At 40.5% G+C, this 23,380-nt stretch overlaps 1 protein-coding gene across 3 annotated transcripts; it reads right to left on the bottom strand.

Moving 5' to 3' along the window:
• Positions 1 to 3,564: 3,564 nt before the first annotated feature.
• Positions 3,565 to 21,695, bottom strand: CASP2 (caspase 2). 3 transcript variants are annotated; one of them, XM_033173182.1, is made up of 11 exons: positions 21,556 to 21,695; positions 18,721 to 18,871; positions 14,607 to 14,774; positions 13,844 to 13,925; positions 11,173 to 11,267; positions 10,234 to 10,410; positions 9,340 to 9,468; positions 8,899 to 8,989; positions 5,446 to 5,595; positions 5,175 to 5,284; positions 3,565 to 4,382 (listed from the first exon to the last, which is right to left on the bottom strand). In XM_033173182.1, exons 2-11 carry the CDS (start codon positions 18,868 to 18,870, stop codon positions 4,248 to 4,250), a joined length of 1,287 nt encoding a protein of 428 aa, XP_033029073.1. In that variant the 5' UTR covers position 18,871; positions 21,556 to 21,695; the 3' UTR covers positions 3,565 to 4,247. The 3 variants fall into 3 exon arrangements, 2 of the variants coding, with proteins under 2 accessions (XP_033029073.1, XP_033029072.1); XM_033173181.1 differs by lacking the exon at positions 21,556 to 21,695 and adding an exon at positions 19,108 to 19,196 and having other exon boundaries at positions 18,721 to 18,873; XR_004428024.1 differs by lacking the exon at positions 3,565 to 4,382 and adding an exon at positions 8,730 to 8,785 and having other exon boundaries at positions 21,556 to 21,694.
• Positions 21,696 to 23,380: the final 1,685 nt, after the last annotated feature.

Genomic DNA, 23,380 nt, shown 5'->3' with positions numbered 1-23,380 from the left:
TAACCAGATACCCTGGTTCTGCTCATGCTCTGACACAGCAGTCGTGTCTCTGCTCTAATGCCTCTAACTGCTGCTCTGGCACTGAGTCAGCCCAGTAAATTAAAAGGTGATAAGATTTCTTTCTCCTGGCTCCAGTGGGGTTGTTTCTGTCCAAGGCCAATGATTCCAGAACTGGAAGTGTGATCGGTAGGGTTTTGGTGGAGGTAGACCCGAGGTTGACATTTGCTTGACTCATAGAAAAAGCATTGGAAAAAAGAATGAACAATGAACAAAATTATTAAACTGAGGATATCCTAGTAGCAAAGGTGCCAATGCACGGCTATTACCATTACAGCCCATAATCCAAAGCTTTGTATATTTCAAATGCCCTTGTTGACAGAATCTCAACAGCATCCCCTGGGAAGCTAAGTTCAAATCCCACAGGCTTCACAGATTGTTCTCATAAGCAGGCAACAGCCACAGTCCTTACTGCAAATAAGCTCCAATGAAGTCAGCAGGATGTAATTGTAAACATGCTTAGGGCTGAGATGTGGTTCTTCCATAATTTTGTCCCACTAGTTCTTGTTCTATTCCACAATGCCCATTCTAAACAATTCCTTTTCTGTTTTACTTAAGGCTACCTTTTTCTAGGGGCTGTTTCAGATGTTCAGATTTCTGTCATGCACATCTAATTATCTGAACCACTTCAGCTGCCTACCTGTTGCATCTTCAGCTTATGACAAATCTATGTAATGAAAGTGCCCAGTGCATCTGTGGGGATGGAATTCTACAGCATAGGGAGAATCACATGGAGAACGCCCTCTTCCAGGCCACTGCCACCCTGGAACTTCTGAAGGTGGTGGAACTACCAAGGCCACCCCCTCTGCTTGTACTGATTTAGAATGATTCTGAAATATCTATTTAGTAGACGAGTACAGACTGCAAAACACAAAACATAGATATTACCAAACCACTTTTGCTTTGATGGCAACAGTTCTTCTCTTAGAGGTAGCCCAGGACAATCATATTCCTAAGGGTTTATTTAATGGTGTAGTACCTTTAATAAAATATGCACACACAAAATGTAGTTTCTCAAACTACATACGCACTAAAAATGGTTTCTGCATAACTCGTCTTCAATTACTAAAGTGAATCCTTCAACTCAGTCAAGCCGACTATAATTATGAGCAAAAGCATGCAAAATAATAGCTCATTAGCGCAACAAAAATGACTTTTTTCATTTTTACTTAATAATGCAATTTACGTTTTCATAAGGATCCCATTATCTGCTTAATATACTGTATTTATGAAAGTGTTTCCTTTCCACTTTCCCTGAGGCTACCATTTTCCTTTTTCTTCGGCTGTTTTCTTCTGGAAAACCTAAATGGCTTTTCCTTTGGTTTTTAAATCCTTTAATTTGGGTATTTACAAATTAAGACATTAGATGTTCTTAATAAGCAACCTCCAAATTCAAAGTATGCTGTGGGCCAGATAACCATATGGAGGAAAGGACATCAGATCCAATCCAACCATGTTAACAAGTACTATACTTATCGGGAGTAAATTCAAGCAAGTATGGCAGTTTAAAAAAAGATTAAGTGTGGTCACATGAGGTCAGAACCCTTCCTATACAGCTATCATAAACCACACTCCTCTCCTGTAAAATCAACCAAGTGCAACACAAGATTACTTAAATATGGTGATATTTTAGCAGACCTGTTTTAAGAAATAGGTGTCACTAAGGAGGATCCCTGTTTTCAATGCTCGGGGTCAGCAAACGTTTTCAGCAGGGGGCCGGTCCATTGTCCCTCAGACCTTGTGGGGGGCTGGACTATATTTGGGGGGGGGGGGAGAGAATGAATGAATTCCTATGCCCCACAAATAGCCCAGAGATGCATTTTAAATAAAAGGACACATTCTACTTATGTAAAAGCACATTGATTCCTGGACCGTCCACGGGCCAGATTTAGAAGGCGATTGGGCCGGATCCAGCCCCCGGGCCTTACTTTGCCTACCCATGCTCCAGACAAAGGGTTCGTACTCACATCTACACAGAACTGAAAACTTTACCCACATTCAAGACTTCAGGGTTAGAATCAAACATATGTTTTGTACCAGTACTCTTTGGTAAAAGGCCCGTTTCTGTAAACTAGTTGCACTGCAGATATAGAAAAAGACACCATGCCTCCCTAGTGGGTTAAAAAAAAAAAAGCACGCCATTTAGAAAACAAGATCACTTTTTATTTTGGCACATGGAGATATAGTTTATATACAAAGTTTATAAAAAGTGGCAGTGATAAAGACCTGCCCTCTCCTTTCTCTAACTAGGGGGAGACGTCTGTACTGTACTAACACAGTTATCAAGCACCAATTTCCAGAGAGGACTCCCATGTTTTTTTCTATTTTCACCCAGAGGAAAGAACCTTTGAGTTGTCATCCTGAGATGTTCACTGGCCCCGAAATGGCTACTGCTCAACAGGTGTAGTACAAAGTTCAACTGCACTAGGGCAGGACAAGAGGACCCTCTAAGCTTCTGGCCTCTTGTTAGATTATTCTGCCTCATGTTATTTTCCTAACCATTATGTTTGTTTTTAAATATATATATATATATCAAAATCCTATAAAAATATTTTTTTCAAAATCTTAGGCAAAAGAGAATGATAAAGGCTGATCAAGGTGAAAGGGCAGCTGGTTTAAGCATACAGTCCTTGGCTGCAGGGTTATTAGGATGCCAAAAGGCAACAATAACATTTTTTTAAAGCATATACAAGAATGTAACTGCAAAATTTAGGTGTGGCATGCAACTTTAAAAAAAAAAGTGGTGGGTGAGAGGAAATAGAGCGTATTTCCTGTCCTCTGCAGCAAACATAAGCACCAGTTTTAAGCCCAGGCTTTTAACCACCTGTGGCAATTGGGTGCCAGGACTGTTGCACCACTGGGAGTATACATTTGCACATAAAAATAAGACTGGCTCTTGAGGATTGTCCTCATTTTGCAAGTGAGTTTCTTAAAATGGCAGGTCCCGCAAAAGGGGGCCGTTACAGTACTGGAGAAAAGAATGCATAATTAACTGAAGACTTCCTGAATTGTTTGCTCACACAATGGGAGGAGCAAAGCAAATGTGCATGCAGAGATGATTTCCCTAACTCTGCCAATGTTGTAGACTTGCCCTTAAAAAGCCACGTGTAGCATCTGAGTAGAGCGGGGCTTATAGCCATGCCTCTGCTCATGAGGATCCATTTCACCCACAATGAATAGGGAATCATGGGATGGGTGGGCAGAAAATATAGGCAAATACGGTGTAGGCAAACATCTCCTAATAAAATGACATGTCTACAATAGTCATCACATGGTATGCTACCATTGAGAATAATGGAAATAGCAACAATAGAAGTCAAAAATACAAACTTGTTATATAATTAGAAACACCTTGTGGAAAGGAAAACCTGTTTCAATTGTTTCCAAGTCCTGGTGTGAGTCTGTGCTAATAATTATCAACTTCTTTGAGAAAATAAGCAGAACAGATTTGGGGGGGGTGTCTTTTTAGCAAAATAGAAATTGCATGTGTATTCATTTTTTGGGGGGGGGTGAAAGATATAAAATGACTTTAGCATTAACCTAACTATTCCAAACTGTCTTTATTAGTCTGCATGTCCTTCATTTATTTAGAGGATTCCTCTTCAGTTTAGCTAGTTGTTTCGCCAAATTTGCTTAGCTGCCCACAAATTTGTCTTAAAACAAAATTCAATTTATAAAGCATGCTTTTGGTTTTTGTTTTATAAAAGCTTTATGAATGCTATTTCTCACACTCCTGTTTGTGATAAATTACTCGCTACCTAGGTGCTCCCCATCAACCTCAATGTTGGCACATGAACACAATACTACACTTATAAACCCTGAACTGGATGGCAAGCATCAACAAGTTGCCAAAGTCTGTCTGAAAAAGTGATATTAGAGAAATTTGCACAATGAATAAGAAAGCTGGCTTAGCCAGGCATGATCAAGTTAAAGACGTTTATATGGTAATTTCCATAGGTCATAATGTCTGATAACATATGAAATTCCCAATAAAATCAGAAAAACTGTTAGAAACAGCAGAACAAGTATCTTATGTTCATCAGTCAACCGCTTCCTAAACAGGACAGCTTAACGCCCCCTACCTTCCATATGAAATGCTGTAAGGGAAGAGTAGCCCTTAGACCTCTACAGGAGGTCATCCTATGGCACAGAGTATTTCATGGACTTTGGCCTTAGTGGCAGTGGCCCCCTTAGATGATAGAGTTAATTCCTGGGAACAAGTAAAGGTCCTGGCAAAGAGTGCTACAATACTCTGACATCTCCTTACAGCGGTGGAACTCAGTGCCTGGGGCATGACCTTCTCGATGCTTGATCATTCCATTCACCTAAATGAAAAGGTAACAAAAGGCAAAAGAAAGGTTTAGAAATTTAAAATAGTATTTATTTTTGAATAAAAATATTATTTTTTTATCTTGGTTCAGATGCTCTACTGAAATTCAAACCAGACAGGATATTTGTTTACTCCAGTTCTGGGGATATCCAATTGAAGAATCAAACTAGGCATGCAAATCTGTTTTGGACAAAGCACAAACTGAATCAGGCCTGAATCAGGGAAGGGAAGGGAAGGGAAGAAAATTACCCTTTTACAACCCTTCTCCTTCATATATCTGTTTGAAATTTGGGAGTTTCATCCCCTCAGAAGGTACCCATGCCTGCAAATTTAATTCTGCAAATAGCACCTATACACATCCCTTTTTTTTTTTTTAAATCATTTTAAAAGGCATGTAGCACAGAATAACACCTGTACCTATTTATCTGAAGAGTGGCAGATTTCACTCAGAAAGAGAAACTATGCCTACAAATTTCATCAATTTCTGTCAAAACACAAGTTACAGTGGTTTGTTTATATTCTCATTAGTCATGCCTTGGGTAGTCCAAGCCGAAGTTACCTGCTTACCAAGACAATGTAGGATCAGAACTGTACCCTATCTTGCACACCCCTAAATTATATCAAATTTCTGTCTGCAGAAGTTGCACTTTGCTTTCCAGAGGCGCCAAAAGGGGACAGTAATGCTACAGGAGGTCCAACAAAAGTTAAACAAGAATGTATCTCAAGAGTACAGAACCTTCTAGAAGTTAGTTGAGAAGCAAGAGTGAAGCACAGCATCCCAGCTCACCTTTACAAGCATGTCAGCCACATGCGTATTTCTGGAATCTTCAGCAAACACAGAGGTCAGAGCCTCTACATACCAGGACCCACGTTTGGTGTTTCTCATAGCAGCTGTGCCTGTAAGTAAGTAAGTAAGTAAAGTCAATGCAAAGTAGAAAAAGAGGTACAAGTGCAAGATGATCCACTAACAGCAGCTCAGTTCAAAGGTGTAAAACCACCCTTGAGCAGTTCATTAAAATAACGTAACACAAAGACCTTTATGATACTATCCAAGATACCTCTCAGACAAGCATAGCCACATATCATATCAGAGCAAGTGGGAAGACGCAGCTTGGGATTCTCTTTCTTGTTGGCATCACTTTCTTCGCAACCTGGGGAGTCAGCACGCTCATTCCCATCTATCAGGTCCACTCCACGGTCTGTCTCATCTAATAGAGAGAAAACAAGAAGGCAGGAATTTCACTCACCTCCGCCAAGCATATTTTCTAAAGGTACATTTTTAGTTATATGTTCCATTAGTAGGGTTTACTATTGGGCATCATTTACATTCCCCGACCTCTTTACTTTTGGCAACAATGACCAAATTTGCCTACAATAGTCTTATTAGCCACTTATCTACCTTGCAGTAATTAAATTATCAAAGAGCATTGGTACCACTCCCCTGGTACCCATGGGGTTAAGTCTGGGAACTCTTGTCCAAAGTAGTCATGTGTATGCCAGGCTGATTTAAGAATCCCAACTGTTTTCACCTTAGCTTTCCCTTTCCCCATCAGCCCCTGGAAAATCACCTGCCATAGAAGAGGAAAATCCCATTGATTATACCCCCATTGGCAAAGACTAACCAACTGAGAATACTTCATGCACTTGATGCAGTGGACTCCAGCCTAACAAAGTTTATGTCACAATTAGTTTATTAAGCCTTTAAAGTGTTACAGACACTTTGTTCTTTCTACATCTTGCCAGAGTAAATAGGAAAAAGCAACATATTCAGGAAGAGCAAGGAAAAAAAGAAAAGAAACACTAAGGTTATTAAGTAATATTAAGCATATTTAAGTAAGGGTATAAACCTGAGGCGAAGCAAATCTGGGAAGAAAATTTGAAGAGAAAGTATTTACAAATCTTGGAAAGATTGTACCAGCTGCTTTCCCTCTGTAATCACCATACATCTTAAACTGTACAAAAGATGTGTATACATAGGTTGGAGGTGATAAAAGGAATGCGAAAAATGTAGGACAGAGCCCTTGATCATTTTTTAGATAAGACTTGAATGAAAACTGCCTGGTTTCAAACAGCACAATCTTCTTGGATTGCATTACAACTTTTGAAAACATCAAGCATCCACCAACAAATAAATCGGACACACAAAACCATTTTAAGAAAGACTGAGAACAGATATTTTTGCTCTCGAGCAGCATCACCAACATGTCTAGTAAGATATACAGGCATTAGCCACTTTGACTTTTGATATTTAAAACTTCAAATCATCATCATTTAGCAAAAGCATGGCGAGAAGGGAAGATCTGACTCAGGAGAAACAATTTCAAGTGACACCCTCAAGCTAGTTTCCAATGATGTCCAGTAAAATGAAGTTTGATTAAGTAATGCTTGCAAAGTATTTTCACAATTTATTCCACCAGCAGTGAGCTTGCAAAATTGGATTAAACTGCCAAACGGTAAGCTGCTGCCCAAAACTTGCTTCAAGATCAGAAATTCTGCTTTATTTTTGAGACACTAATTTCTTTCAATTTTGCTGCTTTAAAGCTCATCTGAATAGCCCTGAGTCTCTTGTATCAAAGTGATCTCTACTCAGGTTTAAGCAAAATTTAGCAAAACTGCACCTTGAATTTTCTATAAGTGACCACAGTGTTTCTGCTTAGAAGAAATTTAATTTGGTAGGTATGAGGCTGGCAGACAGAACCTTCAAGGTAGCTTCATGAGCATGGGATACTATAAATTTTCCATTTGTTTCTTAGAATAAAACCTGAGTGTTGTTTTTTCACTATCAAGGTAAAGACTGAAAAGGAAAATATAAAAGCATGAAGGAGGACTATAACTTTTGACTGGATGAAAAGGAATGGCTTCCATTTTTTATTACTTCTCTTATCAGCTGAAACGTTCACTTCTTCAAACAATTTTCTCTTCAAAAGTTGGAGTTGGACTATATAGTCTATATATGCACTCCAAGCATACTGTTCAAAGGATCTCCAGGTCATAATGGTTTTATAGTGTCTATATTTTTTTTTTTTAAAAAAAAAAACTAGGCCTGCATTGAGCACAAATACGTTGCAAAAGCTCCATTTGGTTTAGCCCATCCAGACGGGCTTATTCAGTTTGGAAATGCTTGCTGAAGCCACCAGGCAGAGGCATCAGAACTGAATTTTGGAAGAACTTAAGCTTCTATGTTAAGAATTGCTTAAAGACAGATAATCCAGTTGGAAATGTGATTGTTAACTTGAAAGGCCTAAATCCCACTTCTGGATGTCTCAGTCCCATTGAATACACCATTCTGAGATCGCTTCTTGCATAATTTGAGCAGGTCAAAGTCGAGCAGAGTGGTGTTTTAAAAGACAGGAGGAGCATCAAGAGCAAACTGACCCCTCTTCCTTCTCTCTCAGACCAGAAAAACAACTGGGAGAACATTAGCCCCAGAGGCACTTGTAGTGACATTTGCTGGCAGGGCAGGCGGTGAGGGAAATAAAGGTGTGAGGGAGGCAATTAAGAAAGAAGAGCACGAGCTTGGAGCAAGGTAGAAAAGTTGTGGTGCGTGTACATGTTAGCTTTATTACATTTAAGAACTGGAAGCCACTCTGGGAGCTTTTTCTTCGCTGAAGGGGAGGATTCATTAAGGTTCTGTGCTTGAATTAGTAATATTACTGGGAAGTAATGCTACATTTCTTGTAGGCTTATGTTCCAGCATAGCCTCAAATGTCTAAAGAAAGTGACCTGTTTTGTGAATCTCCCATCATCTCCTATACAAGTCTCTTAAAACATAGTATAATTGAAAGATGTGCTAGCAAGTTTATGCCAAGAAGCTTATGCCCCTCTTGTGTTTATTGGTAGTTTTCTTCCAAAATTCCTTTCAATGGACTTAAGAGTTTCTTCCATGAAGGATTATGTCACTGAAGATGGTGAGATTAAGCTTTGAATGTCTAAATTTTCTTGTACATGGTCTAAATGCAGCTGAAGACCCTGTTCCGCATCTGATTTTAAGGAACTTCATAAAAGAGTTTTTCAATGGAATCTCTCTTCAAAGGAATTCATAGTGCTTGTTTTACAGAAGATTGGTGTTATGGAAGATGGGTTACTGGCCCTCAGACTGCTGCTTTTTTCATTTCCCCCAAATCCAGAAAAGATACGGAAATCTATAGTCCAGACCAAAGAGAAACTGTGATAAAGTTCCAGGATGCAGATAAAATCTCCATGCTGGGTTATGATTAGTGTGGCTAACCGCCCCACACCACACATGCAAGATATGGGAATTATTACAAAGCTCCCCTTTTTCACGGTGCTGCAGGGTCTGCAATCTGCTGACCACATGCCATGCAGTGTGAGAAGCACTTACAGAGAGAGGTAGTGGCAACAGCAAGGCAGGGAGGTGAATGTGGGTTCCGCTTATACCTGAGAGAAGCAAAGAGGAGAGTTGAGCGCAAGCTGTGTAGAATGGAGAATGTTTGTGAAGCACAGGTAACCCCACCCCCATACCCCCACACCCTTCCCCTTGGGTTACGTACCTCCCCGGCATGCTTGAATGAAGAACATTTTGGGCTTATTCTGAAGCCTAGGGCAGTTTGCGTTATCAAAGAGCCTGAAAATCTCCTGCAACTGGAAAAAAACCCACAGTAAACATTTGTTAGAAAAAACTGCTAAATCAGTTTTATCTGAATCATGGTTTTAAATTGTTATATATGTTATTCTGTAAATCATCATGAGAATATTTATATTGAAGGGTGGCAATGAAATAGGCAAGCAATCACAATATTCTAAATATCATTCAAATATACACTCTGCTCCTCTATGTCGCCATTAATTGCTCTCCAACTTCTAGAAATACCTTCATTTCTGCTTCAGGCCAGAATCCATTATAACTTTATTTGCCAGTAGCTGGTTGCCAATTTCATCATCCTTAGATGACCATGCCCTACACAAAGGAGGAATCCACAAAGGTAAATTACCTGAAGCAGTTTGCCATCCACTCCATAGACCCCACCCTCTATGCCATGTGAGAGAAGTGATACTATGCAGGAATCTACATCTCGGTGAACTGGAAGCTTTGAAAAGTTTTCCAACTCCTTATGCATTTCCTGAGAAAAGAGATAACTAGAATCAGCAATCCCTGAAACTGCAAATACCAGAGAAGTGGAAAATGTACAATTAACAGAGCAAAGTCATGTACCAATAACAAGCTTAATGGGGAGCCAAAGAGGGCTTATTAATTATCAAAAATGGTTGAACATGGGCCCAATTTCCAGAGAATTTTAAGATTTTATATTCTGTTTAATCCAAGCATTCTGAGATAGTAATTTCTAAAATTCTGTAACCAGCCAGCCAGTCTTCCTGGGGCCTCCACTAACCACATCCACTAACTCCAGAGTAGGAAGCAGAACATTCCTGATGGCAGAAACAGCCCAAGCTGTCTGGCTGTCTAGGCAAAGGCTGAGAGAAACTTCTGGTTGCTGTGCCCAGCCTCTACAATTCTGGGGGACCAAAGTTATTTAATCACTATAACAAAGTTATTGCACTAAGCAATTTTCTGTAGATTTTTATTGAACGTGTGTGAGAGTAACGTAAGTGAAATGCGTTAAAATAAATGAATTTGCTAATAAAATTGTGAGACTGAACTAAAGTACTTAATAAAAATACAGTAAATTATGCTATCTAGATAGTAGTAGAGATAAAAATTCTACATGGAAATACAATCCTTAGTATACATAAATTGATTGCTCCAGTATACCCAGATTCACATTAGAAATGATGTCAGTTACCCAAATTATTGTGAGGAGCTAATTATAAAAAATGACTTCCAGGACACAGACATTCATCATGCTTGTTCCATTCTCAGGGCTCACCTGTGCAGTCTGATCATGCCGTACCATCACTTGGTACCCAAGATGTCTGAAGAGCATTTCTAGGGCAGCTTGGTCAACATTGCCACCAGAACGGAACTCTAGGTCTGTCTCATTGCTAAAATGCACGTTGCTAAGTATCAGCGCCAAGCCCCGTGGGTGTGATTTCATCCTGTATGCCTATGAAAAACAGGTAACCTGATGGATCCAGATTACTGGTATATTATGTAAAACAGCAAAATCACAAGATACATATTCATGACAGTCAGAATCCTGTTCCATACCTACACAAATAAACACAAAAGGAGAGGACACCTTACATTTATAGCAGAAAAAACACTGTAGTTTAAAAGGATTTATAGGCTAATGGCCAGAAAAATCCCAGCAATGTAAGATTTCATTCTAACGCTCAAACAATTTCATATTTGTTTCTATCAGTGTACAGGATTTCCATTTAGAAATTTAATGATGATTTTAAAAGAACTTTATTGTGTTGCCTAAGGAACTAGAAAAAAATGTCCCAGTCTGGTAGAAGCACCAGTGAGAAGAGAACGCCTGGCAGAGACTGTAAGGGAAGGATACTTGAATAAAATGACTGCAATGGAACTCATGCTATTACACTTTAAGAACTGGACTCAGAATCAACTGAAGTCCAAAATGGCATAAGCTCCTAGGAAAATATGTAAGTGGCTTTGGGAAGAAAATACAAGTATCTAAAAGAGAAGCACACATCAAAATAAAACTTATTAAACCACCTGTCTCTATTTTTCACTTTAAGATGGATCATGTTTTTAGAACTGCATGCAAAAGTAAAAAACATGTCATCCCCTGAACAGGCATTTATTTCACATTTTGAAGCTGGCTTTCTGCAGATTACCAATAAAAGCATCCAAAGCTTGTTGGGCGGGGGGACCCTCAACTTCCACCCTTCAGGATACTTACCATGTGCTCATGCTCATGATAGAATTCTGGGGTGCATAGCTTCACCTGAGGATAGTGAGGACCATCTCCATTATCCAAGGAATGCTCCATTGGTTCTGCCAACACAGGCCAACAACCAAAATGTAAGTGGCTCAGCAACAAAGTAACTTCTCTGCAGGTGTAAACTTGGCATTTACAACTATTTAGGGATACCAGATTAATAATGTAACACGCCAAATTTTTAAGTGCTGGAGGAGTAAGTCCACAATGGACTTCCCAGTTACAGTAAAGAGATCAAAATGATTGCAAATCATGTGCATGTTTATGTAGCTTTTAAAAACACCACTTTTTTGATATTTAGAACATGTGTGTATATTAATTAAGTGGGGAGAATCTCAGGGTTAAATCAGACTTGATATAAAGTGTATGAATGTAATTAGTGTGCATTTGCAGGGGAGCTGCAGAAGCCTCATGGCTGTGGAGATGGAGTAGGTAAATTTACTTTCTAGCTCTGAGGGATAGTTCAGTTGGTAGAGCATGAGGCTCTTTAATCTCAGGGTTGTTGGTTCAAGCCCCACATTGGGCAAAATACTCCAACACTGCAGGGGTTAGACTAGGTGGTCCTAGTGGTCCCTTCCATCTCTACAATTCTCTAATTCTCTCCCTACTATGGTGCTAACAAAAACAGCCTCTCTGGTGCTGCTTTCTACATTTCAAGGGAAGCCCCCATTGACACCATTGGGGCATTTCTTTGAAGTGGAAGTAGCAACTTCAAATAGGCATTTGTTGGGACTGTATCAAGGAGAGAAAGGGTTGAGGCTACCAGTGAAACACAGAGAGAGCCCCGTTTTAGAAAAACCCACCAAATGTTATTGGATTACAACACCCATTCTCTGTGACAATAACCAATGTTGGCTGGGGTTGATGGGAGCTGGACCCTAATAACATCTGGAGGGCCACTAGTTCGCCATAGCTGGTTAATAAATAAGTTAAACTGCTATGACTTGCTCAAGTCTAGGCACCTTGCCCTGTGCAACCTGCCAAATATAATGACTAATGGCAATCAATTATAGTTTTGTGATTATTTCTGTGTTATAGCTATTGTTAATAGTCATGGATAAAAAACGCATATATTGAATAATTTATCTGGTTGCTAGTTAATAATAAAACAGTTTGCAATTTAGAAGATCAGCAGGATGCAACCAAAACCAAGTGATAAAATTTGGATGTAAAAACTAGGTCAGCTTTTTAAAGTTTAACATTATTCTTGCATGGAAAATATAAGAATGTTATAGTTGATATATTGTATTCTTAGGAGCACCATTCTGAAAACAATAGTCTGGGGACTGAAATACAATTTGCCACACATCCCAGCCAGGTTCTATTAAAAACACATGTCACCTAGTTTTAAGCATTTCTGTTATGGAGATGTGAATCTCAGGCACATTCTTCTCTTTAATTTTATTTATATCTAATTTATTTATAATATATCTCTATCCCTTCAAAATATATAGGGAGAAAACAATTTGCCTCAAAGAAGTCTGGCCATGAACAATATGCATGAGATACAAGTCAAACAAGAGGAAAATACAAGAGCCCTTTGCAGCATTTATTTTCCAAGCAACCTGCGCCCCCAAAATGGTGCGCTCATGGCACCCAAAGCCACCCATTGCACCCCAAAGCCTCTTGCCTCTCCCAATTTTGGACATTTTTTCATATAAAAAATTGTGCTTTTGGGTTTGTTGTTGGGGTGGTATGTGAAGAGCCAACTTTTTTGTCTGTTTATTTGTTTTTGTTTTTTATGTGTGTTCGGCTCATTTCTGAGCACCACCAATTGGGCATTTTGTGGTGCTCACAACAGTTTATTAGATTTCTGAATGTGCCCCCAGGTCCCAAAAGGTTGGGGACCTCTGCAAGCAATTACAGTTTGGAGCATAACATCCAAAACAAAGATACAAGTGTAATATTAAAGTGGGAATTTTTCCTTATAAATGGATTGCAGGAAACCTTTCATTACAATTTTGAAGGTTGCATCAGGTCAGATAATATTGTTTCATAGGCTAGGTCTGAAAAAATAGGCCACAAGTTGCCTATCTTTATGTGATTTAATATATACTATCTTTTCTAAACATTATGCTTGGCTCCACGTATGTGGATAAGAAAGCTGGAGTAGAAAACCACAAGGGTATCAAAACTTAAAATATATGAAATCAAACAGGTATTTCAAGCAAAAATAGCATTTCATCAGTGGACACATTCTGGCAATTTTCAAAGTATCCTATAGTATCCTACTACTAAAAATAGCCTTTATGAGGAAGGAATATATAAATATTCCAAACAAATAAAGCACCACCACCACCATGTGGCTGCCATAGCAAAAGCAAAGGGGGGAATCTATTTTGGATTACAAAAGCCTTGCACACTGATCTCTGACTTTTATTATTCACATATTTAAAAAATAGCTCCTTGGGGCTAAACGTTTTCAGGCTTGCTCTTTCCTAACAAAAATGCTTCATCTTTTCTTAACCAAAGGTAATACTGGAAAACCAACATGCATTTTCCAACCCACACAAGAGAATTTTTTTTCCTTTTGTTCATTGTGTGTCAGATTAAATAGAATGCTAGTAAACAACGAAAGCAAGTTTTTAGCCATTACAATTGCAATAGTCACATTTCCCAAAAATAAACTTACCAAGTTGCCACCGTGGCCTTTTTTGAGAGATTTCTGATTCAGATAGAGGAAATGACAGCTTTTCCTCATAGCCAGAATTCAGCTGAAAGAGTCCACACAGCATTATTAAACAGAAGTACAGAGATGTAAAGGAAAAGAACCACCTTCTGTCTACAGGGCGTCTACACACATGCCAATCATCCTAGTCAGGGGTCCCCAAACTAAGGCCCGGGGGCTGGATGCGGCCCAATCGCCTTCTAAATCCGGCCCGCGGACGGTCCGGGAATCAGTGTGTTTTTACATGAGTAGAATGTGTCCTTTTATTTAAAATGCATCTGTGGGTTATTTGTGGGGCATAGGAATTGTTCTTTTTTTTTTTTCAAAATTATAGTCGGGACCCCCACAAAGTCTGAGGGACAGTGGACCGGCCCCCTGCTGAAAAAGTTTGCTGACCCCTGTCCTAGATAGTCTTTACACAAAGCACAGACAAGATAAAACACATGTAAGTGTATATCTATTGAAGTTAGGATTCTTGGTTCTCTTTTTGAGAATATTCATTTCAAGCCAAGTGTATAAATATATTTACACCCCCTCCCCACACCCAACCCCAGTAAATAATCATCATGTAAAACACCACAGGAATCATGTGCCACCCAAGCATAACAACAAAAATAGAAGTGAGGGTATTCAGGAGCATGGACAGGGAGTCTATGAGAAGACAGCAGGAGACCACTAAACTAATATGGGGTCCCCCTCACCCCACTTTTATTTGATCCTTCCTTACCCTTGCACTCCCATTGCTATGGCTGGGAATGGTGCTCAGGAGCATTTCCACTAAGTGCTGCTGTTTGGTTTCTTGTAAAGCTTCACAGAAAGCTGAGAAGGCTTTGGGACCCCTCTTTGGGAGCAGGTTCAGGAATTCTATGTTTTGGCTAAAACTTCCAGACTTGCCCTGAATTCAGGAAAAAAAATAATATTAAAAGATCGCTGAATTGGATAGGTGAATCAACATCGTTCCTATGGAGCTTTGAGGTGCTCTCACCCTGGCAGTTCAATCCTGTACATATCTACTCAAAAGCAACTCGTTTGATGAATCTCACTCCTTAGTTTCTGACATCAGGAATCACAAGACAGAGAAACCAGTAGAACACTTCAATCTCCAAGGACATTCTATACAAGATCTCAAAGTAGCTGCAATATTACAAAAGAATTTCAGATATAGACTGGAAAGAGAAGTTGCTGAATTACAACTTATTACCAAACTTAAAACCATGGGGACCTGGCCTGAATAGAGACACTGGATTCTTATCTCATTATACATGATAAAGCTATTTTTGGCCATCTCATCCCTTGCTTTTTCCTGGAAGATCAATTGCAGTCATTAAGCAATTCAATTTATTTATTGCATTAGCCCTATGGCCATAGCACATAGTAAAAGACCAGGCAGTAGCCTGACACGATTATACAGAGAATACAACAGTTAAAACAATTGGCAGTAAAATCGAACAGGTTAAAACAAATAAAATAAAATAAAAGTAAAAATAAAAAGCACTAGCAGGTGTGACGACAGTCTCCATGTTGGGAATGTGCATAAGACTAAGGCTAGGGGAAGTTGGCCAAAAAGGTGGTCCTGAGTTTCAGGGCCTGTAATATGTAGATGGCCACTCCACGTGAAACCAAGGGGTTGGCATCCACCAGTAGATATTTCATGCAGTCAACGTCCCTGGCAATAGTCGACGGGATTAGAGAGAGAAGCCTGGATCTTATTGAGGCATATAGTGGGCAGTAGAGGAAGAAGTGAATAAAGTCCTCTATCTTTCCATTAACATTAACAGTTGTCAACTGGTTTACCACACCTTTCAGCCAATCACCCATTCCCACCACCCTTCTGAGTAATACCCCTCCTCACCCTCTCACTATATATAAGGGTTTGGTGACTTCTGTTTCAGTGTACAGTATCTGAAGAAGTGTGCATGCACACGAAAGCTCATACCAAGAACAAACTTAGTTGGTCTCTAAGGTACTACTGGAAGGGGAAAAAATTATTTTGTTTCGACTACGGCAGACCAATATGGCTACCTACCTATATCTAGAACTCCTTAGTGTGTATATGATTGCTGCCTAATTTGAAATAATGGAATCATGCAAATGTTAACATACATTTAATAAATATACTAGTGGTTTAAGCCCGTTAAAATAACGGGCGCTAGACCATATGTGGAGGGGGCTGGCGCCCCACCCCCCACTCCCCTGCCAAAGCCTGCTTTAGCGGGAGGTGGGGGGGTGGAGGAGAGGCAAACAGTGGTTTCTCCGCTTTAGCGGAGAAGCCCTGCTTGCCTGCCCCGCCCCCGCCCCCTGCCAAAGCCTGCTTTAGCGGGAGGTCGGGGGGTGGACAAACCCGGAGCCAGCGACCCCCTGCACACGCACGCGCCTTGCCCACCTCCGTCCGGGGTCCCCGGCGCAAGAGGCACCTCCGCTGCGGGGCTGCTGACTTGCTGCCGGTGCTCCTGCCGCCTAGCCTCTCCGCCGGCCATGTCTCCATGACAGTGGGCTCGTGTGGGCGAAGGGAGCAGGAGAGCCCGGGGCTTCCACGGGCAGAGCCGGCCTCACCTCTTCCCCATCCCCCTCGCTCTCCGCCGGGCTCGTCCCCCCTGCTGCCAACCCCCTAAGAGCCAGCGGCGGCAGCAGCAGCGCCATGCAGGCCAACGGGGCAGGAGGGGGTCAGCAACAACAGGCTCTTGTTGTAGCGGGGCGGAAGCAGCAGCGTGACCTCCCGTCTCGGCCTCCCCTGGCCTCTGGAGCGCCGACGTTCTGAATCAACCGCCCCGCTTCAACTGCCGCCGCTGCTCCCTGCCCGATGTCTCTCCATCCAATCCCTGTGTCCCTGGGGCACATGCGCAGTAGCGCAAACCCAGAGACACACGGACTGGACGCAGAGACACTTGCATTATATATATATAGATTCAATTTCACTATTCTTTCCTCCTTTTGTCTCCCATATAGCAACCCTGTACAGAAACCTCCAAGAAAATTGCACAGGGAGGATTAAATATTTTACATCACAGAACAATCACATCTTGCACGCAATTAACTTGTGTGATTTCAAGCCTATATGGTTGTAAGATGGCCAGTTGAAATCCCGCAGATTAATTGCACATGAGGCAAGGAGTTTAAAAGCTCCTTTTGCACCAGCACAGAAAGAGCTCTTAAGCTCTCTGCCTTGCTTACTGGACTTTGGGAGGTTTCTCACAAGAGGGCTGGTTTGGTTATATGTCTCTTTGCATATATGCGCCATCCCCAAGACATAACTCCTAGCCAAGACATGTTACGCAAAACACAGAGCAGCTACAAAAAAAACCCCTACATAACGTTACTCAGGGTGAATCAGACAATCACACTTTACACATTTATTCACACCAGTGTTCGAAACTCCCATTGTTCTAGGCACATTTAGCGACAAGAGAATTTCATTAGCACAAGCAGTTTCTGAGCTCTGGGCGTAGTACAGTACTGTGCCTATGATTTCAGATTAAATCTGCACGGTGAACGGAAAGGACCTTCTTCTGCCTCCCCAATTCCAGCCACTCTCTGAAGACTGGAGAAGAGATCCTCTTAAGAATATTAGGGGGGGGGGGCTGGGGAAGCATGGCTTTGTTTTTTGCAGTCTTCAGATGAGGACTAGACCATGTGAAAAATGAACATAAGATTTTAGCTGCAGTTCATTCATTGTCAGCTTTGTATTCTTGTTATAAAAAAGAGTGCCTAAATAAATTGCACCCATAACCTAGGTTTAAGGTGCCATTTAGCTCCTAGCTTTCGTATCTCAGTTTCTAACACTGATTCACACACAAAGAAGTTGGCATCCCCTTGATCTGGGAATTTAAACATAATGCTACAGTTTAACATAAGTTTTGTATTAAAATATTGGTTCTTTAGAATTACATAGAAATAAAAATGTTTGTGATTTATTACTGGAAAAGTCTGCCTCACAGCTTTGGAACTGGAAAAATTATTTCCTTCTCCAGCATTCTACATTATTTCAATTTATTGGTTAAGTCTGCATCATCCAACAACACAGCTGGACTCCTACAAGAAGAAGATTATAGAATGGGAATACTTCAATAGCACCCAGTGTTTTAAGAGGCATGATGCTCTGTAATGCAAATACTTGTTTTAAAATGTTAACTTTTGGGAGCTACTGAGACATAAATGACAAAAGGGGTGCTTGGATCAATAGCTTTGAGCTTTTAGAACTTAGCCAAGTGCCTCATTTCTGTTCATTCTCTTGCTCTTTAGCCCAGCCTCACAAATGTCCTTGAAAGTTATTAGCCTACCCTTTATATTTTTCTTAGAAGGCCTGCCTTAGTCTTTTGAAGCACACTGAATCTGAAAACAGAGGGTACTAACCCTTTTCCGTCTTAAAAAGGTCACTTGCAGGCAGTTCTTACCACATAAGAAGCTAATCACAAGACAAAAGGCTTAAGGAATTAGCTCAGTCCATATTGTTAAGCAAACTACCCTGATTTCACTTGGACTAATACGGGGTTGGTTTTTGCACTTGTCCAATTTGGTGGTATAGTTTTCCATTTCAAAAACTTAGCACAAAGCATATAAAGTATGCATATTTAAGATGCGTACCAAAAACTGAATTGAAAATAAAATTGCAGACAGAATGGACTTCTGAATGTACACATTGGAAATGGCCTGGAATTAGATTGATCTGCCCATCCCTAATTACAAGTCTTAGTCTATGACATTTGTTTTATCTAGTTATTTGCTGAATACTACTGATCTCATTTGACACGCAGGAATAATTGTGGCACTTAGAAGCATAAACAGCAACAATAATTTTGGATAATTAAACTTTTAATTCCAGTTGCTGACAAGAGTAATTGTACCTGTATCATCTCCATCATTGCTTCAGTGATCACATCCTTTTCTATGAGGTGTTCCATTAGTTCCTTCAAAACTAGCTGCTTTGCTAGGGAAACACGATTCTTTTTCAGAGCCTCTTGGTGACATTTCTGCATGCCACATGCGCCCAGCATCCTGGAAGAGATAAAAATCCTTTGTCTTCTAACAATCTACTGAAACAAGTTTTCACATTAACCATACACCAAATGAGGAGTGAAACTTGTGTGTTTCCATTATGAATTCTTAGGAACATAGAATTTTGTCTGGTAAATGGAAGAGGGGTATCATGGGGAATTCTGAATGAAAAGAAATCTAGCTTTGAAACACTTGTTTATTCTATTACACAGATCTTTTAGTAGAGAACACACACCTTTTTTAGTGATTCCTGAACATTCTTTCCTCTCTCCCTAATTACAGTTTTGCATCAGCAATATCCAACAAAGATTGGTGAAGGATCTGCTGGCTGGAAGAAGGAAAACAAGAACTTTTGTGATCACGCCAATAGCCCGATGGGAGTGTGTACGAGTTAGAAATAACATCAGTTAGAAAAAAGAGCTGCCCTGTTTGTAAATTTCCTTTGTATGAATTATATTCATAAGAATAGTGGGCTGCCTATTCTTGAAATTTTGTAAAAACCTTATTTTGAATTAGGGATTCTGGCAAACATACAGCAAATACAGATCTAAGAGCTTTTCTGTCCCTGGACTGCAACTGATAAAAATCATAATAAAAATGTTTTCTGTACAGAGGCCATTGATGACTACTGATTAAGCCTACAGAGAAAATTACTGTAAGATATGGGCAAAGGACCCAGCAATTACTTTGAATCCAACAAAGAGTTGAAGTATTTGCTCATGCTATTATTTGAGCTTTTCTATAGACTACACAAAGAAACATCTGTATTATTTAAACTCCACTCACATTTCTGAAAAATTATTTACATCTATATAATCTATAGTGTTATTTTATTCCAAATGGAAAAGGTTGCTATTCCAGTGAAAAGCAACAACAAAGATATTGTTGCCAAAAAGTTAAAGAATTTTTGTAGGCAACATATTGCTCTGCCCTGCCATACTTTATTGACCAAAATTATAGGCCACCAGCTCTGATTTTCTCATCTTCCAAAAACATTGGATTGCTTTCTATACCAGTGTTTCGTAAACATCAGCCTTACACTGAAAACAGTCACAGTAGTGGCTCACAAATTATGGAATTCAAAAAGAATTTGAAAATGTCTATGCTGAAAGATAACCATTTCAAAGTTTGTGAAAAAGTAATTTATTTACTTATTAAATTTATAGTGTGCCCTTCCTCCCAAAGAAGCACAAGGAGGCAAACACACAATCAATAAAATCAAAGCAACTAAAACCAAGTCTAATACAGGTGCAAACTGGGAAAGATTGCTATATTATTTCCTCAGTGCAATTCTGCAATAAACAAAACAATCAGTTTTATAAACACTAGAATGGCCACAACAAAATACTGTATTAAATACAGTACGCTGCATGCTGAACAGAGATACTTTGTTCATACATACTTACTGCAACATAGTAGCTCATTTGACTTTTATTCAATATAAATCTACTGTATTTACTCAAATCTAATGCTCACCTTTTTGTGCCAAATTACGTTGCAAAAACTGAGGTGCGCATTAGATTCAATGGCACATACTTTTTTGGTTTCAGGGTTCTGAAAATTGAGGTGTGCATTAGATTTGACGGAGCATTACTCTACTTGAGTGTATCTTGATTTCTTATATGCTACTGAATTTTAACTGTTAAAATGTTTGTATTTTAACTTTGATGTTGTTTGGACATATTGCCTTCATTTGGAGAACAACAATCTAATAAATAATATTCAATTTCCCAATATATTTCCACAGGTGCACACTTGAAATCACCTTTTCACATGGTGGTGTAAACAGATTTGGACACTTGGGAAAAGTTGGGTGTTTTAAGAACAGTTTAAACCTCCAGTGTACTGGTAAATTCTGAAGTGCAGACACTCACAATAATCCCTATAGCTGTGTCCCTTCTAAAACTATTGGACTAATGACCCACTGGAATCCCTTCCAACTCTACAATTCTGTGATCATAGGAGCCAACTACTAGGGGCTGAGGTCCCTTAAGCCCCCCTCCAATAAAACATTTGAGTGGGCCAGCCCAGGTCCCTTCAGAGTTGATGGCCATTGCTATTCAAATGGTGTGCCTGTGCCACACTCGTGATCGATTATGTTGGGCAGGGCTTACCTAGCCCCCCCCCCCATTATTTTATTTTTAGTTCACTCCCCTGCCTTGTGTTTCTCCACCTGAATTTTATATTTGCAAGTCACACCAAAACTACCATCAGTTCACAGCTTACCCATTATACTGCTGTGAGACGGATTAATTATGCCTGAAACGCTTTGAACAATGAAAATAAAAGCGTTATATAAACGCCAAGCATTGTTTATTCGTGGCTCTGCGGAGTCACTGCATTATATATAATGAGCGATGAAAAGAGAGGCGGTGATGGCGGTGGAGAGGCCCATTAGTGCCAGGGAGGAAACGCTGAAGGGGTCCTGGCAGGATGCGCGGCTCTGCCAACCTCTTTCCCACCCGGCTCTGCCCCTGCCCACCTGGGGATCTGCCACCAGAGGTCTCTCCCTCTTCTCTTGGGATCTGCTACGTCCCATCCACCCGCCTCCACTCCTCCCCTGAGGGGCTTTGCGCCCTTCCAGCTGCTCCCCCGTCCAGCTCCCTCTCGCCCCGCTTCACCACCCCACCCCGTCCGGCCCCTGCTGCCTCAACGAACCGCGAAGAAGAGCAAAGGCCACTCACTCGCATCCGCCGTGGCCTGGCGCTTCCCGGCGCGCGGTAGGCCGCAGGGGCGCGAGGCAGGAGGTGCAGGTTTTCCCGCCTAAAATTTCTCCTTCCTCCAACGGCCTGCAAGTAATAAAACGGGGGGGTGGGGAAGAGGAGGGGGGCGAGAGAGGAGGAACTATTCCCGATCACGTGGTTGCAACTAGATTGGGGCGCTTGCGCAGAACGGGCGGGACTATGAGAGCGAATGCGCGCGCATTACAACCCACTCGCTTTGCCAGTCTCTTCCCCCGCACGCCTCGATACCTCAACAAAACTACCCAGAACCCGCCTATTATGGAGCGCATGCGTGCCTTTCTCTTTATTCCTTGGGGATTCCGCTGGATCCGTCCGCTGGCCTCTACTGCGCAGGCGTGCTTTCACCCGCCGGCGTCTCCCTTTTTATTTTTTCGGCATTCTGCCCGACCTTACATTCTGTCTTCACTCCCATGAGGATGGCGGTGATGGTTTTTTATTTAAAAGAACAGAGCAGTTTCAAAAGTAGTTCTGATTCTGATAGCTAGCTAGCTAGCTAGTTTTTAAAAAAGAGGCCTTGCTCCAGCAATACCATCATCTGCTTATTTGTATGCCACTTTTCCACAAAATTGTGCCCAAAGTGGCTCACATCTCATGTGATCACTTAAAGTACAACGGTTCCAAAAAATGCATATTAGAAACAATTAGAAATAATATCAATCAATAATTAAATAATAATCCATGCACATTTTATTTATTCCACACTGTCCCCAGCTGCCCTCAATGTTCAAGAAGCTGTATATGTGACAGGGTTGCTGTGTTCTGGTGAAATCCCAGTACCCAATAAATAGTTGGATATAGCACCAATTTGCAGCCTAGAGAAAACAAGCTGCATTGATGTTAGAAGAAATAATTACTTGGATCAGTAAATTAGCTAAAGGGAGGAACTGGTGCTGTTTTGCATTGCAGTTGCGTCCCTATGGATGGTGCTGTGACACAGGTGCTGGAGAAAGTGTACTTATGCTGTCTGAGAGGATGCCTATTGCAGCCAAGACCTTTTGGTAAATGAATCTTCTTGCAATATTGCTTTCAATAGCCTAATCTTACCCTGAGCAATAAGATGTGCAACACAAAATATGGAGGTATTTATCTGTTTTATTATAATGTACATGCATGGGGAAAGTGCACCAAAAAAATCAAATTACTAGCATTTATACATTTCATAGTGAAAATATGACACTAGGATATATTTCAGGCAACAGAGATTTCTTTTTGGTAGTGCCGGTTTTATTTGCCAAAAATGCATCGGTCTACAATTAGGCATATGGTTCAATAATGTGTTCTCTGTGTGGCAATGCCTCTCATATTTCTTCCTCAGAACTCTAAAGCCACTTCAAAAACATTAAAATATAGCTTGCTGTCCCTAGTATGCATTTTTTAAAATGGCAAATGGAATTTGTCTCATTACTAGATTATATCAGCAATAATTCTCCTACTGATATTTTTCAAGCACCTTGCAATCCATAGACGTAGCAGCATGAAAATACAAAAAATCCCAGGTAAATGGATACTATATTAGTTTCAAATTTTAAAGCTGCTTTTAAACCAACACCAGGACTATTACTCTGTAAAATAAGTTATGGAAAAGAACACAATTATCTTCATGGTCTGACAGTATTCCCTGTAAATTCATCACTAGCCCTAAGACAGAAAAATGTCAGTTGTCTGCCTTCTTATTATGGCTGCACAGGACTTTTAATCTCAACAGTAGAGCTATTGACAGGCCACCAGAGTTATGCTCAGGCCATTCACCGGGATGTTATTTCTT

Source organism: Lacerta agilis, chromosome 16 (genome assembly GCF_009819535.1).
Source record: "Lacerta agilis isolate rLacAgi1 chromosome 16, rLacAgi1.pri, whole genome shotgun sequence".
NCBI classification, from domain to species: domain Eukaryota; kingdom Metazoa; phylum Chordata; class Lepidosauria; order Squamata; family Lacertidae; genus Lacerta; species Lacerta agilis.
This window is presented reverse-complemented; position numbering and strand designations above follow the sequence as displayed.